Genomic DNA, 15529 nt, shown 5'->3' with positions numbered 1-15529 from the left:
TGTTGTCGAGGTCGTCTAGAGTGCGAACATCTCAAATGAGGTCGATGGAGTGGGGTGTGGGAAGACTGAGGGCCATCCAAACCTGAACCGCCTAAAAGCAATTTCAACGGGCCGACCCAAACGGACGGCATTTTTGTCCGCTTTTTGTTCGTTTGGGTCGGCCGGCCGCCCGCCGTCTGTTCTTTTTTAGTTTTGGGTCGGCAGTGCGCCCAACGGGCCGACTTTTCATGACTGCGCGCGTTTAAGATCATGTCGTTGCCCTGGTTTTGGCGCTCCAGCACGCGGGAAAGGTTCGCGCGCGCGGGGAGGGGGGGGGGAGCGGCCTAGCACATGCTGGTTTTGGCACTCCAGCGCACGGGAAAGGTTCGCGCGCGCGCCGCGGCCGGCGCTCGTTATAAAGAAGGCGCTCCCTCCACACTTTGTCCGCCGCCCACTCTCACCGCCTCTGCGCCACCATGTCGATCCGCCGCCTGGGCGCTTCGGATTTTCGCGGAGTTCGCGAGCGCCGCTCCGACACCTTCTCCTCCGAGATCTGGTTTCGCAAGAAACGTCTCGTCCTCGGCACCTTCGACACCGCAGAGGAGGCGGCCCGCGCGCACGACGCGGCGGCGTGGCGCCTCCTGTGGCCTCGTCGGGATATGGATTTTCCCAACGTGTCGAGCCAGCGGGCGCAGGATCTGGCGCCTCTCCCGCGGCTTTTCACCGACGAGGATCGTCGTGTCCACCGGAGGCGGCAGCGTCGCCTCACCATCGCAGAGAAGGACGTGGAAGCCTTGGTGGTGTGGCGCGGAGGCTTCCCGCAGGACATCGTCGACGAGCGCCAGTTCTACAAGCAATTGAGATCGGAGAGGGATGCGAGGAGGAGGGAGCGAGCCGCCTATCGGGAGGACAAGCGTTCACGGAAGTAGGCAGCTCAATTGAAACTGAAGCTACGAGAAACGTCGGGTTGGGATTTTGAAGACGAGCAGCTTGCTGACGCCTACCTTCAGACGTCGGAGGAGGACATTACCGAGTCGGAGTCAGAAAGCGATGAGTAGTGGTCTTTTTCTTTTATCTGTGTACGCTAGAACTATCTATGTACTGAAAAAATGGTCGGCGGCGTCGGCGACGTAGCAGGCGGGCGAGGGTGTGAATCCACAGTGCCACCGACAAGCGGGACCGGTGAGGAAAGAGGGCGAGCGCGCGCGTCCGTCTTGTGTCTGCGTCGACGCAAATCAGGCTCAAAAATGGGCCACAAATGGGTCGACGGACGAACGAAAGCGGACGCGCGTCCGTTTGGGTCGACGTGTTTGACCGGTTTTTTTGTCCGCGCCGATCCAAACAAACGGCAACGGACGAAATTGGTTGCCTCATTGGAGTTGCTCTAATGGCACTAAAGGAAAATATGCACGGCATCTTCACCTGGAGCATCACAACGAGGGCAAGCAGCGTCGTCACCGTTGTTCTTGTGGAAGAGGTTGCTTTTGGAATTAAGGCTGCCCTTGAAGAGTAGCCATCCAAAAATCTTGAGCCGCTCATTTGGGGATCTTTGGTTCCTATCATGCGGCCTTTTCGAAACCATTGATGCAACTTTCAGTTTTACCAAATGTATTTACTGTTCGTGTTTGTATAATTTTTTTCAATCTACCAGTATAATTTATTGAATCAATCAATCGATGAATTCAGATGGCGCTGTTAAAAGACGCTTGTGAAGAAGAAGAAATTCTACCGTAGACGGCAGTTGTACCAAGGACGGGGCGACGGATCACCAATACCCATGCCTGAAGCAAGTTAGAACAAATTGGTTCAAGAAAAAGTATTTTCTGCGTATTTCATCGGCTCCATGAATCCCTATCCCAGAGCAGTGTGTTTCAGTCTGAAACCTGTACGTCCCTCCATTGGCGTGCACTCTGACCATTTTGTCGCAACGAAGTGACACACGCCAAAATGTTACGATCAGCTAGCAGTGGCAGGACTCAAGGTACCAGGAGAATGTAGGGACGGCTGCTTGGATTGCAACTTTTTACACCATCGATTAAACCTAGCTAGAGACCGTTATTTTTGTACTGTAGTACTAGTAACATTTACTTCCTCCCTCCATGCATGGGCGGGAGGTCCATCCATCAGGCAATTCACCCTTCTCATCAAATTCCACCATTGCTACCCCTCTCGTCCGCTAGCTAGGCTAAGGTAGCTCGCTAGCCAGTAGAAAGTAAGTACGCGCTGTCGCTGCATGGACAGTGACACCTTCTCACTTTTTACAGTAACTCTGGAGATCAAAACCCTCGGCGCCACTGCTGCACCAGCCGAAGTTGAGGTTGGAGACGTGCTCCTCGGAGAAGAAGGCCGCGCTGCCGTCGTTGCCGATCGCGTCCGAGCCGGCCAGCCATTCCTCCGTGAACCCGTAGCCGCCGGACCTGCCCGCGTCGTACGGGTACGCGCCGGGCCATTTGGGCTCCAGCATGGGCAGGGACGAGCAGCCGCCGCCCGCGGTGGCCGCGGCCGCCGACGCCGAGTCCAGGAACGACGCGCCGAACCCCATGAAGCCCTGCTGCTCGAAGACCGCGCCGGAGTACGGCGACGCCTCGTCGTTGAACACCGCGCTCGAGTCGCTGTCCGAGGATCCGTCCTTGCAGACCGCCGCGCCGATCATCGTCGCCTGCTGCAGGCGCTCCTCCGCGGCGTCGGCATTGCCGGCGGCCTCCGCCTTCACCGACGTCTCCGGCTTGGTGGACAGCTTCTCCCTCAGCTCATGTATCTGAACGCGTGACACAGAACACAGATAAGTAACCACCAAGCGACGTGGCCGCGCGTGGCAAACAGGCAGCACCAGCGGCAGCAATGGGGCAGCACGTACCTCGGCGGCGAGGGCGTCCTTGTCGCGGCGGAGCGCGTCGCAGTCGGCGCGGAGCGCGTCGTGGCGGGCGCGGAGCGCGTTGAAGTCGCGCTCGAGCTGCTTTGTCTTCCAGCGGGCGCGGCGGTTCTGGAACCAGACGGCGACCTGGCGCGGGTGCAGGCCGAGGTCGCGGGCGATGCGGGCCTTGCGCTCCGGGTCCAGCTTGTTGTCCGTCTCGAAGCTGCGCTCCAGCGCGCGCACCTGCTCCAGCGCCAGCCGCCGCTTCTTGCCGCCCAGCCCGCACGACATGGCGCGCTCCTCCTCCTCCTCCTCCTCGTCGGCCTCCTCCAGCTCGGGCTCGTCGTGCTCCATGTACGCCGCCAGCAGGTTCTCCTTCTCAGCGAACGCCAGCTTCTCCCCTGCAGCATGCCAGCATGGTTAGCTTTCGTGTTTATCTCTCCCTAGTCCTCACACACACATGATCCTTAGGAATCACTACTTGTGTTCCACAATTGCCTAGATCACAAAATGCTTCCAAATGCAAGGTGAGCAGGAATGCCCATGCCAATTCCGATCGCTCGACGCAAATGGAATATGTGGTAGATGCAAGCAAGCTCCATATATGTCAAAAGGGCACACACTTTGCGCTACTAAAATTTAAGCTCAAAAGCGATGATGGTACACACAAACATCAAGCTAGCAGCAAGTACACCAAAAACAGAGGGAGATCTCAGCTGTCATACCTGGCTCTGGCGATTCTTGGCTGCGGGTCGGCCTCTTGATCTGCCGCTTCATCCGCAGCTCGAGGAGGAGAGAGGCGGTTCCAAACTGGAAATGGGAACTGTTCTAGTTATGATCTGTGTGGGGGATAGAGGAGCTGCAGAGCGCACTGCTTCTGTTTCGCGGCGGCCAATGGCCTCTGCGCTGCTCCGGGTGTCGTGATCGCAGAGACGATCTGGATGGGGGCGAGGAAGGACGGACGGACGGAGGAGAGGGGAGGTGGGCAGGGGTGAGGTCACTCGCTGCAGCAGCAATCAACTGATGCAAGAGCCCATGGGATGGCGTATAAATAAAAGCGGGGAGCTAGCCTGGCAGGGCGCTCTGGTTGGACAGCGCCGAGATATCATGTGGCAGAGGTTTTTGTATCATTCATGTGTTGGCACTTGGTGTCGACAGCTTGGCCCGGCTATTCGGTGCGTCCAGATCAATTCATCTCCTTACACCATTTTTACATTTACGGCGCACGTTGTCCATGGCAATTGTCACAGAGTCTTCCATACGTGGAATCCCTAGAGCACAACGAAATAAAACCGCAGTAATCCTCTACAGGCCTCTTTGATTAAAGGGGTGGCTAGGTTTTAATCCACTAAGATTTAATCAAGTTTCAGTCAAATAAAACATACAAAAGAAAAAAAACTGAAAATAAAATTTTACATGGATCTTAATATATAAGATCTCACGGATATAGCATCGACTGAGAGTCTGAGATTTAACGAAGTCTCGCTCGACTGATACTTAGCAAGACTGTTGATTAAAAGGATTTTTTTTCATCATGTGACACATGGGCAAGCAATCCAAACAATTAAAAAAAAGATTATTTTTCTATGTTGATCACTTGATTCGTATAATTAAATCCTATAAGATTTTTTTTCTAAGAAATCATTTGTGTTACATTTCATACATCGACTCCAAAGTCTTGATTTTTTTCCTGAGATGCAATCAAACAAACTCAAATCCAGTCATACATTTGACTTATCTAACATTTTGACAATCCCGAAGATAAATCCTAACGATCTGACTCAAGCAAGTTAAACAACTTCTACTGTGACAATCCCTAATGATTCAAACCTCAAAAGAAAAATCACATCTAATTCTCTTGAATGAAATAAGTACTCCCTTTGTTTATTTTTAGTCTACATATAAGATTTGGTCAAAGTCAAACTTTGTAAAGTTTGACTAAGTTTATAGAAACGGGAGCAGACAACATAGGATGCCGGACACCGTTGGATGGCTGGCAGAGTTCGAGCAGCTCATACTGAATGCTTGTGGGAGGTTTGGGGGTCGGTGTTGGAGACGCCCTAAGTGCATCTTTGGTTTAAACGGTTTTTTGAAGATCAAGATTTCTTTATGGTAGTCATTTGATTCACAAGATTGAATCTTATAGGATATTCTTAAAAGAATCATTTGTACTCCGTATTACATTTGTATAGAGAGATTATTATAAAACTATACTCCAAAGTAGAGTAATAATTAGCGACCAGAAGTGTTTGACACCCATGGCAAGAAAAAGGAATTACAGCTTTCTTCCAAAGTAGAGCGCAAAGAAATCCTAAGGATCCGACTCAAGCAAATCCAACAACTTACACAACCAAAAATTCTGATTATACAAAACCTCTAAAACACACTTATGAAATTATCTTGAATTTAAAAAATCTCAAAAGCTTGGGGAATAAAGGCAATTAGTTATTTTCTTTCGAAAATGACTCTGATCTGTTGTAACAGTTCACTAGAAGTACAAAATACCATAAACATAGTAAAAAAGTACACTGAGGTCTCTGGACAATAAAGATACAACGACGAAGGCATTTAGTCCACAATAAATCTTTTTTGAGGAATAGTTTACTATAACTTCTTTAACTTACTAGAAAGTTGTAACACGATACAAGTTTAATATATCTAACTTTTTGTGTCATGGTTTAAAAAAATAGGAGCTATAATTTCCGACCTTAATAGATTCAAGGCTCGTAGGAGAGGAAGACGGCGCGAGAAGGATTGTGTTTCTGACAAATATGGCCCGCTCGTCGAGACAACGTGGCAAATGAGAGACACAATTAGGCAACATATTTGTTGCAGATTGTTCTACTCGAGGCGTCACATGTGCCAACAAACCCCCCCCCCCTCCCCCTCCCTCCACAAGACAATTGTTTGAAATTCAAAGAAGACCCATGGTACAGAAAAGTAAGGGATTTGCATTCAAAATGTATTGACAGAGCAAATAGTCCGAATCTCATGTGTTTAGCCTTGCCAACCGCCAACCGCCACCCCTCTCTCCCCTCTCTGTTCCCTCGCCTATCCAGAGAAAACCTTCGGCATACCATAGGACATCGATGGAGGTGGCAACGAGTACCTTGTTTCTCCCTTGCGGGGAGGGCACTACAAATCAAGGCCCCGACCCTTATACTCTCGCAATGGCAGCTGAATGAAGGACTGCAGCAGGTGAGGCCCCTATGTGCGTCTTCATCCTCCGCCCTCCCTCATCGCCGTCCCCTTCCCAGGGCCTAATCCGATCGATTGGGGTTGTGTTGATGCACGCAAGGACAGTTGCCTCGTGGATGTGGTCGACGGAACTAGAAGGTGGCGGCATTGGTGGGTGTATTTGGTCATAACCCTACGTCCAATGTCCCTCTTTCCCTCATCGACGACGAACGAAGCAATGTGGCAGTGTCCGCAAGCGGGGCGTCGAGACCCTCTACCCGCTTCCGGTTTTTTCTCAGCGTGGGTGGCATACATGATCTGATAGCACCCGTGTCCAGCTAGTGAGCCGTCTTCAACCAGCAGAATGGTTGATGGTAGTGACGTCCTCAACAACAAGTATGCACATACTCTGAGTGATAAGCATGTGACCTCGCCTCTTTCGGGTTGATCATGCAAATGTTAACATGCATGCGTCGTCCCCTTGTTGAAGATGTTGGCTTGATGCTCGGCTTCAAGAATGAAAAATCCCAAGTGCAACCTTGGGGTTGACCCGTGAACATCGGCGTGCATGCGGGGATCCCTTCACAAATGCTTTGTCTAGAAGTCACATTTTTGTTCATTGTTCGACCATATGTCATAGCATTTGTAGTAGGTTTTAGGAGATGCTATCGCGAGGCAAGTCATTATCTAAATGACATAGGGTTTTATTCTTATTTTTTCAAACTGATTCGTCCAACATCAATGTTGAGCTTTGCTTGACATTGTTGCGTTAATCAATGAATATAGTTGTGTGCATCAACGGGTGCGGAAGCCTGGGGTCTCCTTTTTGAGAAACAAAACCTAATGAGATGGTGATATATTTGTCAAAAAGTCTCTCCATTCCCGAATGTAGCAAACGGCGGATAAATGTAGCTCTTAAATCTAGTAAATTGTGGCACAAACTTTATGAATTTGGTAAAACTTGTCACAAGGTGTTAACTCGGGTACAGATGGAATTTACTCCAATTTCTCCTTAGAGAAATGCGGTAATTATCTAAAAAATGGCATACTTGTTGGGCCCCACAACAGCATGCATGTGACATCTAACCACGAAGTATCCGGAAGAAGAATGAGTCCAACCATGGTTAAGACGGCTCTAGTTTATCTAACATGCACGATGCATGTAACAGAAAGTATCAATAAGCAGAATGGGTCCAACCATGGCTAAGATGGTGGTAGTTTATTACTATTTAACTTGTTTTCAGAGAATTCGGAGTTGTGTGAAGGAGACCTTTTACACCCCGTGTAAACTAAATTAATATTTTTGAAATCAATCGTTGTTGCCCTTTCAAGCAAGCAAGTAATGTGGCACGAAAGCCTGTCAACCATACCAACTGGCACGTCCGCATGATACCGCAAGAAACCGTAGACTCGGGCAGCATGTGAACCCAAGATATGTACGATCGCCGACATGAGGTTTGTTATGCAGATATGCACAAGATTTTATTCAATCAGACGTCTCCTTCCTACGTACGTTCGTACGTACGCGGACAGCTTGAAGATACCGCGAAACGAGCAGCCAAATCGGGCGATGCATGCATGCATGCTACTATGCCCACCCAAAAGCTCCAGCTAATCCGTAGCCGAGTTAACCACAACTGTACCATGTTCTGCCGGCAGACATGATTGGTTATTATTAGCAGTGGTAGGAGTAGCACATTTGTTTTTACCAAAGCGGAGGAGAAAAGGGAAGGAGGAGAAGGCGGGGGAGGTTGGCTTGGCTGCGTGCGTTGTGTTAGGGTTTGCTGTGGTGTCGAAACGTGGCAAGCACTGTGGCGGCGAAAACAGCAGGCCACTACGCCGGCACTCCCCAGCGCACAAGTCACGACTGTGCTTTGGGAACCTCCGCGGGCCCCGCAGACAAATTTAAAGGGGCGGGGAACTGATCGCCCCTAAAGCGTTGGCAGCGACGTCTCAGCTCCACCACACACACGCACACGCACGCACAAGAGCTGGCTAGGTTTGGTGGCAGTGTTGTTATTCCTGCTGCGTCTCTCGATCCGCAGAGCTTCTAGACCCTCGCTGGAGCGCCCGAAAAATATCGTCATCTTCCTCCTCTCCTGCTGGGTGGGCTGATGCTTTTGTTGGCGACGGCCGGCGAGTGCCGTCGCTGTAGCCCAAAGGGATGCTTGCTTCTGACCGGGACGAGCACCGCGGCTGGACGGCGCGCCCCCGCCCCCGGTTTACGCGACACGACCGGATCAGACCTGCCTGCGCCCGTGAACAACGTGGTTGGTTGTATATGTGGGTATACTCTATCTGGCGGGCGAACATGGGCGGGCGCCGAGGCCGGTAGCCGCGCCGGCGCATAAACAATGGACGGAACCATGCGCCGGCGCGACGGAAGCGAGGCGTACGCACCTACCGATCGATGGATGGATGGACCTTTTCCGCTCTATCTATCCACCCAGGCCCTCGAAACGGGGCTCCCTCCCTCCAGGAATCTATTCCTCTAGTCTAGAGAGGGAGGGAAAGAGAGGGAGGGCTTGAAAGGCAGGGCCGGGAAGCAACCCCTTTTGGCCCCAAAAGTCGCAGGCACAGGCGCTTGATTGATGGACGGACGCATCAAACAACTAAAGCGCCCACTACTGGCCTAGCCGGCTAGCCCCAGGACCATACGTGCCGCGCTAGCTAGGACAGCGACGCCATGCATATATGCTCGCTCTTTCGTCTCTTCGCCTTGCCCTTGGCGTGTGCGTGTTTCTCCTGCACCATTGGCCACGACGGAACGGGTCGGGGTCGGGGTCGGCCGGTCGCGCTCGCCGCTCCGCCGTGTCTGTCTCACTCCCGCCCCGGGCGGGGGGACGCGCGATGCCCCGGCGCGCTGCGTCCACCACCCGGAGTGGAAAGCGAGGCGGGCGTGCATGGCGGCAGGAAAAGCTGGGGCGCGAGGCGACGGGTGGCGGAGTGCCGGAGTGAGTGACAGAAAGTGATGCGCCCGCTTGCCCGCCCCGGCACGGAAAAGGACCCTCCCCTTTTCCCTCGTCTCGTCTAAAGGGATCGCCCAGCCACGCCGCAGCCTCTGTTCCCACAAAGAAAACAGGATGGATGCTACCACTACTACCACTCGTCGATCAGAACTTCAAAAGGCAGAGCGAGGTCGAGATCGCCGTCTTCGGCTGGGCAACATATATGGGTCGCCGTGGCGTGCAGAGGTGGAGCAAAATACCTACCACCAACAAGGTTACTTTGTTGAACCAATGACTAGACAGATGTGGTGGGTTCTACAAGTAGTACGTAGTGCTACTGCGTTGGATGGACTCACAGGACTCTGCCGGTCATTTCGACTGAAGTGAAGTGGTACTACTACTAGCTAAGCAGCTGTACGTGCACAGCCTCGCCGTGGTACTACCTAGCAGTACCAGCAAGGCAGCAACTAGTGAGGGTCATCAACTTGTAACTAAGCGCGGGGGTGGAGAACTGAGATAGGGTACGTCAGTACGTGCATGCATATGTGTCGTCGTCTCGCAAGTTCCCTGCACCTCCTCTCGTGTCCGGCAAGGCGATTCAATGCGGGAAGCCGACGGTTCGGGCGATGGGTTGGGCCGTGTGAGTCAAATCTGGTCCTGGCTCCACCGGTTTGCAAACGATAAGAACGGAAAAAGGACGCGCCGCAAAGCAACAAAAAAACGACTGTTGAGCCGACAGGCCACGAGTGGCACTGGATGATGAGCAACGGCGGGCTGCTTTCACCACGGCTGGAGCCTCAAAGCCTTGTTGTTGGTCCATCTTAATGCTCGGGATGAGTAACGGTCACTCCAGCACCAGCACGTACGTACCGAACGCCGGTTCATGCATTCAGTTCCTCTTTCCCGGCCACACGCGCGTCCTTGCCTTGTGTTCTTGTGTGCTGTGCGTAGGCCGTAGCAGCCGATCAGTGCCATGCGGGCGCATGTGCACTCGTACGTGTAGAGATATCTCCATCCCGTTCGGTAGCCCGGTGTCCGAGGTAACTCACTCGCCGTTTCGGTGGGTTTCATGGCCGCCGGTGGCGTGAGATGACGGCACGAGGCAACAATTGAAGCGCGCGGCGGGCAGCGGCCGTACGTACGTGCGTAGGTGTGTAAATGAAGCCGAAAGCTGCGACCGCCGCGCCGTGCGGCGACCGGGACCGGGACCGGGCGGACGGTGGCGTCAACACCGGCGGCTGGCTCTCGCGACGCGGACTGGCCCGGGCGCGACGACACGGTCGTACACGCACGCACCGCCCCGCACGCGGACACGCCCACCAACCGATGAGCGAGACGCCGACCAGAGCGAAGCGGCCGGTGCAGCGAATCGGCACGGCGTGGCGCGCGAGCTCGCGTGTCGCATTCGGCGACACCAGGATTGTGATCCGCACGGCGCGACACATCTCCCGCGGTGGCATTTGCGGCGGGGCCACGGAGCTAGCCGATGGATCGGCACCGGCTTTGTCGTCGCACTTCTGATGAGAATAGCGACATCCATGGTGCGCGAGAGCAGCCGTTCGGCAGAGGCGCGCGCGAGGTGCTGGTGCTGAACTCTTCCCGTGTGTTTGCGTGTCAGCTCAAGCTCTCGGTGCTCTCGACAGAGAGCTCGTTGTCCCGGAGCGCCAGAACGCGAGGCCCACCAGACCACAGCCCATGTGCCGCCAGCCTATCCATCATACTCGTGGCGTCTCCCGTCAGGCCGTCGCACGCGATAGGCCGGTTCGTGGCTTCACTTTCTGCCGCGAGCGACACCACGCTGTAAAAAGGCCATCCTCCGATGTGATCTCTCCACATGCGCCAACGCAGTCCTCCTCCCCTCCCCCGTGCCCTCTGACCAGATCGGCCGAAACGACGTAACTCACTCACTCACTCACTCAGTCTTCTTCTTAATCTGGCCGACCGCGTTTGGTTGCTAAGCCTGACACGGCCGCATCCGGCCATTTCCGGTGCGTGTCTCGCTCGAGTGGAGGAGAGGACGGCCCAGTCCCCGTCCCGTCCTTGCCTGCCGCCGGTGAGCGATAACCACTTCGCTGTTTGCCGCGAGCTTTTCAGCGCGAACAACATCTAGTAGTAGACCAGATGTCAGGTTCAGTACCACTGTGGCATCACTAGCTCACTGGCACGCCGTGCCGTGGCCTACCTACAGTGCTCTCGCCGAAACGCACGTACGCCACGATCGGCATGGATCGCCGTCACTGGGAGCTAGGTGTCGGTCACGTACGTAGTGTCACTGGACGACTAGTCCAAGTCTCTCTTCGTACTTCGATCGTGTGTGGTTGCTGTGGGTTCAGTTCGGATGCGCTGTGGTAACTTTGGGTTAGTGGACCATGGATTTGGCGGCCGTCATCATGGGGCTACGAGGCGTGGTTATCCGCTAGGGTCGGCCATAGCTCGCGGCACAACCACTGCACTGGTAGTATTCATTTTGACGTTGAGTGATCAGGAGAATAGTTTAGAGTTCAATCAACCATGACTCTGGAGCGTAGCGTCGCTTAGAGGCTAGCTAGCCAGGTGTTCTGTTCTTCAAACATGGTCCAGAGAATACAGTGCCCCGATAGCGCCTCAATCAATTTGTTACAGTAGTCGTAGTAACGTCTTATCCGTGATGGCTGGTCGAGTCTACGCAATCAGTTAATGAGCACAGTCAAATGACATCGTGTAAAATTGCTTCTGTACGCCGAGCTCCATGGAGGCCCCCCTTTTGCAAAATTTAAAATTCATCTTAACTCAAAATTTTACATTCCAAAAAAATCTGAAAAAACACAGATATATACATGAATGCATAAGGTGCATGTGTGTAAATTTTCAGAATAAAATATGTTGAAATATTTTGAAACGAGGCTGCGCAAAATAAACAAATCAGGGGTTTTTTAACACATGGTACTGTTCATCCTCAAGTTACAAAAATTTGTCTTTTTTGAAATGTAAAAATAGTACCATTAATTTTTAAAATAGTACCAGAAATTTAACACATTTTTGTTATGAAAATTTACACACATGCACGTAATGCCTTCATGTATATCTGTATTTTTGTAGTTTTTTTAATGTAAAATTTTGAATTAAGATGAATTTTAAATTTTGCAAAAGGAGGCCTCCATGGAGCTCAACCTCCAAAAGCAATTTTCACTCAAGTATGCCTCCTGTTTTCCCCATGTCTTTGTCTTACATGGCGGGCAGCCACATATATCACCCATGGTTTAGGGCCAGTTCTTTTGGATGATTCTACCAGAATCGTGATTCTACCAGAATCACCCCCCTCCCCAGCTTCTTCCAGAATCATCACTCCATATGTTTTTTACAATCCTAGATAATTAGACCTTAGCTAGATAGGATTGTAGAAAAAAAATATGGAGTGACGATTCCGGGAGAAGCTGGGGAGGGGGTCGATTCTGGGAGAATCGCCGAAAAGAACTGCCCCTTAGGGACCGTTACTAAGGGCATCTTCAACAAATTTGCTTCGGCATCAGACTACGAACATGGACCAGTTCCGGGACACTGATGTTGGAGGCAACATCCGACGCTGTTCGCATAATTTCAAACAAATTTGCAATAACTTAACAAAATTTATGCAAACACGATGGATTTCCATATAAACCGAACGAGACAAACAAGGGGGATTTTCATATAAACCAAACGAGATTCATGCAAACACGGCGGATGTTCATTATATTTCGGATATTTAGAAAACAAGTGTCCTGACCCTAAACCTATGGCGTTCGACCACTCCCTTTGTATTTCGCATCGGCGACCATGTCCTCAATTTGTTGTCTCCATGAACGGCGGTGGGGTTCAGGGCCCGTGAAGTGGAGATGTGGTCTCCGGCGAGGAAGAGTAGAACTTGAGAGACGGACTGGACCACTTGGGACACAAGGCCCTGCCGCCTCCCATGCCCTACTCATCCTCGGAGGAGTCCGTGACCTGTCCGGCGCCAGTGCCAGTGGACATGGATGGTATGTCGCTGTTCGCCGGCCACATGCTTCCCAAAAGTTGAACAACGACGCGTAGGACGTGTAGCTGGCAGCCACGTCCGCATCCAGCTGCGTCGGAACTTCGTTGCAAGCGGCGCGGGCGGCCTCGTAGATAGCTCGGTACTCTGCAACAAGGTCCGGGTTCGCCGCCGCCATGGCGGTCATGGCCTCCTCAATTGCACGCTCGCTGTAGATTTCACCCTCCGCCAGCTGGTCCTGCTCGAGGAGGAACATGTTGTACCTCTACTCCTCTTGCACATATCATGTTGGTGCAATATCTGCCTACTTTTGTTTTGGAGATTGTTGACAGAAACATCTATGGACTGATTTGTTTGCTAGTACATACAGAGAGAAATAGTCCATACAGAACCGAAGAAAATGATGTCTCCGGTGCTAAGTTCGAGGAACTTCACCGAAGTATATCTGCATTGCAGAGAAGAACGAGCTAAATCTGTTAAACATATGTAGACGAGAAGATTAATTTGAAGGAATTAACACCTTGAAAGTTTACTGCTGAAGCGAAGCATATGTTTCAGTATGAATGGCCGAAGAAATTGACCGCAGCGAATGGCAGTCGAAGACAAAGTGAAGACGTAGGTGGAAGGGGCTTTCGCCCATGGCGCTTCTCCGGCGCAATTGGCGAGCGCGGGTGATCGATGGTTGTTTATGGACACTATAGGTGAAGGAATCTGTGAGGGGGAGGTGTTGGTGGCGTCGAAATCGACCGAACGGTGATGGTGGCCGTAGCTGCCGGAGAGGAAGAAGACGGCCATATCCGGTCATTCTGATGCTCGGGAGAGCTCGTAGAAGGAGGAGGAGGAGTGGTGATGAGCGGAGAAAACCCGTGGTGGCCTTATATAGCGCGGGGGATGTCGGTTTGTAGGTTCAGAACGTTGCCGCTGAGGGAGTCCTGGACTAAGGGGTCCTCGGGCGTCTGACCTATTATCTGTGGGCCGGACTAATGGGTTGTGAAGATACGAAGACCGAAGACTACACCCGTGTCCAGATGGGACTCTCCTTAGCGTGGAAGGCAAGCTTGGCGACGGAATATGTAGATTCCCTTCTTTGTAACCGACTCTGTGTAACCCTAGATCCCCCCGGTGTCTATATAAACCGGAGGGTGTAGTCCGAAAAGGATATACTCAATACCTTAGTCATACATGCTAGACTTCTAGGGTTTAGCCATTATGATCTCGTGGTAGATCAACTCTCGTAATACTCGTATTCATCAATATCGATCAAGCAGGACGTAGGGTATTACCTCCATCAAGAGGGCCCGAACCTGGGTAAAACTTCGTGTCCCCTGTCTCCTGTTACCATCAACCTTAGACGCACAGTTCGGGACCCCCTACCCGAGATCCGCCGGTTTTGACACCGACATTGGTGCTTTCATCAAGAATTCCTCTGTGTTGTCGTTGAAAGGTTTGATGGCCCCTTCAATCATCAATGATGACGCCGTCTGCGGAGAAACTTTCCTCCCCAGACAGATCTTCGTACTCGGCGGCTTCGCACTGTGGGCCAACTCGTTTGGCCATCTGGAGTAGATCAAAAGCTACGCCCCTGGCCATCAAGTCAGATTCAGGAGCTTGAACTACGCCGCGGACATCCGTGGAGACTTGATCTTCGCCGGATTCGATACTGCGGTTGCCGCTCCCGGTCACCCCGTGATCATGACCTAAACCTGTCATCGGGCCGCATCCAGGAGATTGCTCCTGTAACCGCTCTGGCCCTAGAATCGGAGCAGGCCGCGTGAGCCCGCGGACGCCGAGCTTGATTGTTTATCGATCTTCAAATTCAGCGCCGCAGACATCTTCCAGCACTCGCCTTTAGGCGATGTGCTAAACTCATTAAAAAACCTGTCCTTGGCGAAGGACTCTCAGCCGAACTATATCTTGCTCGAACTAGGGGCTAGCGGTGGAGAATTGTGCTCCCCACCCACCACCCACTTCATAGCCACAATCGAGGATTCAACCGATACACTGGATTACGACTCCGAGAATATCGACGGCATGGACAATGGTGCCAATGACGGCGAAGACCCCTGTGGATACAACCAATGAACAAGATGCACGGGAAGATAGGCAAGTTAGCCCTGCTAAACAAGCCACACACGAAGATTCGGAGGACGACAATTATCTTCCGCTCTCTGAGGATGAGGTGGGCCTCGGCGCTGAGGATTTCATCGTGCCCAAGGAGCCTCATGAGCAAGAGCGCTTCAAGCGCCAACTAATAGCCACGACAAGGAGCCTGAAAAAGAAGCAGCAGCAGCTTCAAGCTGACCAAGATGTGCTCAATGATAAATGGACCGAAGTCCTAGCCGACGAATAATACGGTCTTGGTAGACCAGCCAAAAGCTACCCGAAGCATAGATTGCTATCCCAGGGAGACGATGAGGCGCTGGAGCCCGTTCCATCATCGCACAATACGGCAGATCGACCACAACTGGGCCCAGGTAAAGCGGCAACTCAAGCCGAACACCAAGCCGCCCCACCGTGCAGTAAAAGCAGGAACAAAACAGCTCGGGGTTATACATACGACCGTCAACAAGACTTGAGTAGCAA

The 15529-nt window shown here is 52.2% G+C and overlaps 1 protein-coding gene across 1 annotated transcript; it reads right to left on the bottom strand.

Annotated features, from left to right (window-relative positions):
• Positions 1-1961: 1961 nt before the first annotated feature.
• LOC125552895 (homeobox-leucine zipper protein HOX13-like) lies at positions 1962-3865 on the bottom strand. Its single transcript, XM_048716611.1, has 3 exons — positions 3559-3865; positions 2837-3234; positions 1962-2737 (listed from the first exon to the last, which is right to left on the bottom strand). The coding sequence occupies exons 1-3, from the start codon at positions 3608-3610 to the stop codon at positions 2231-2233; spliced, it is 957 nt and encodes a 318-aa protein (XP_048572568.1). The 5' UTR covers positions 3611-3865; the 3' UTR covers positions 1962-2230.
• Between the last annotated feature and the right edge of the window lie 11664 nt (positions 3866-15529).

The sequence above is a fragment of the Triticum urartu genome, chromosome 4, assembly GCF_003073215.2.
Source record: "Triticum urartu cultivar G1812 chromosome 4, Tu2.1, whole genome shotgun sequence".
Taxonomy (NCBI): Eukaryota; Viridiplantae; Streptophyta; class Magnoliopsida; order Poales; family Poaceae; genus Triticum; species Triticum urartu.
Note: the sequence above shows the minus strand (reverse complement) of the source record. Positions and strands in the feature narration are given on the sequence as shown.

Bases quoted from the DNA above. Each gene is read 5' to 3' on its own strand.
- LOC125552895 (XM_048716611.1), bottom strand. From the start codon at position 3,610: ATGAAGCGGCAGATCAAGAGGCCGACCCGCAGCCAAGAATCGCCAGAG. The intron at 3,235-3,558 runs GTATGACAGCTG...GGCATGCTGCAG, and splicing joins CCAAGAATCGCCAGAGCCAG to GGGAGAAGCTGGCGTTCGCT. The intron at 2,738-2,836 runs GTACGTGCTGCC...TCACGCGTTCAG, and splicing joins AGGACGCCCTCGCCGCCGAG to ATACATGAGCTGAGGGAGAA.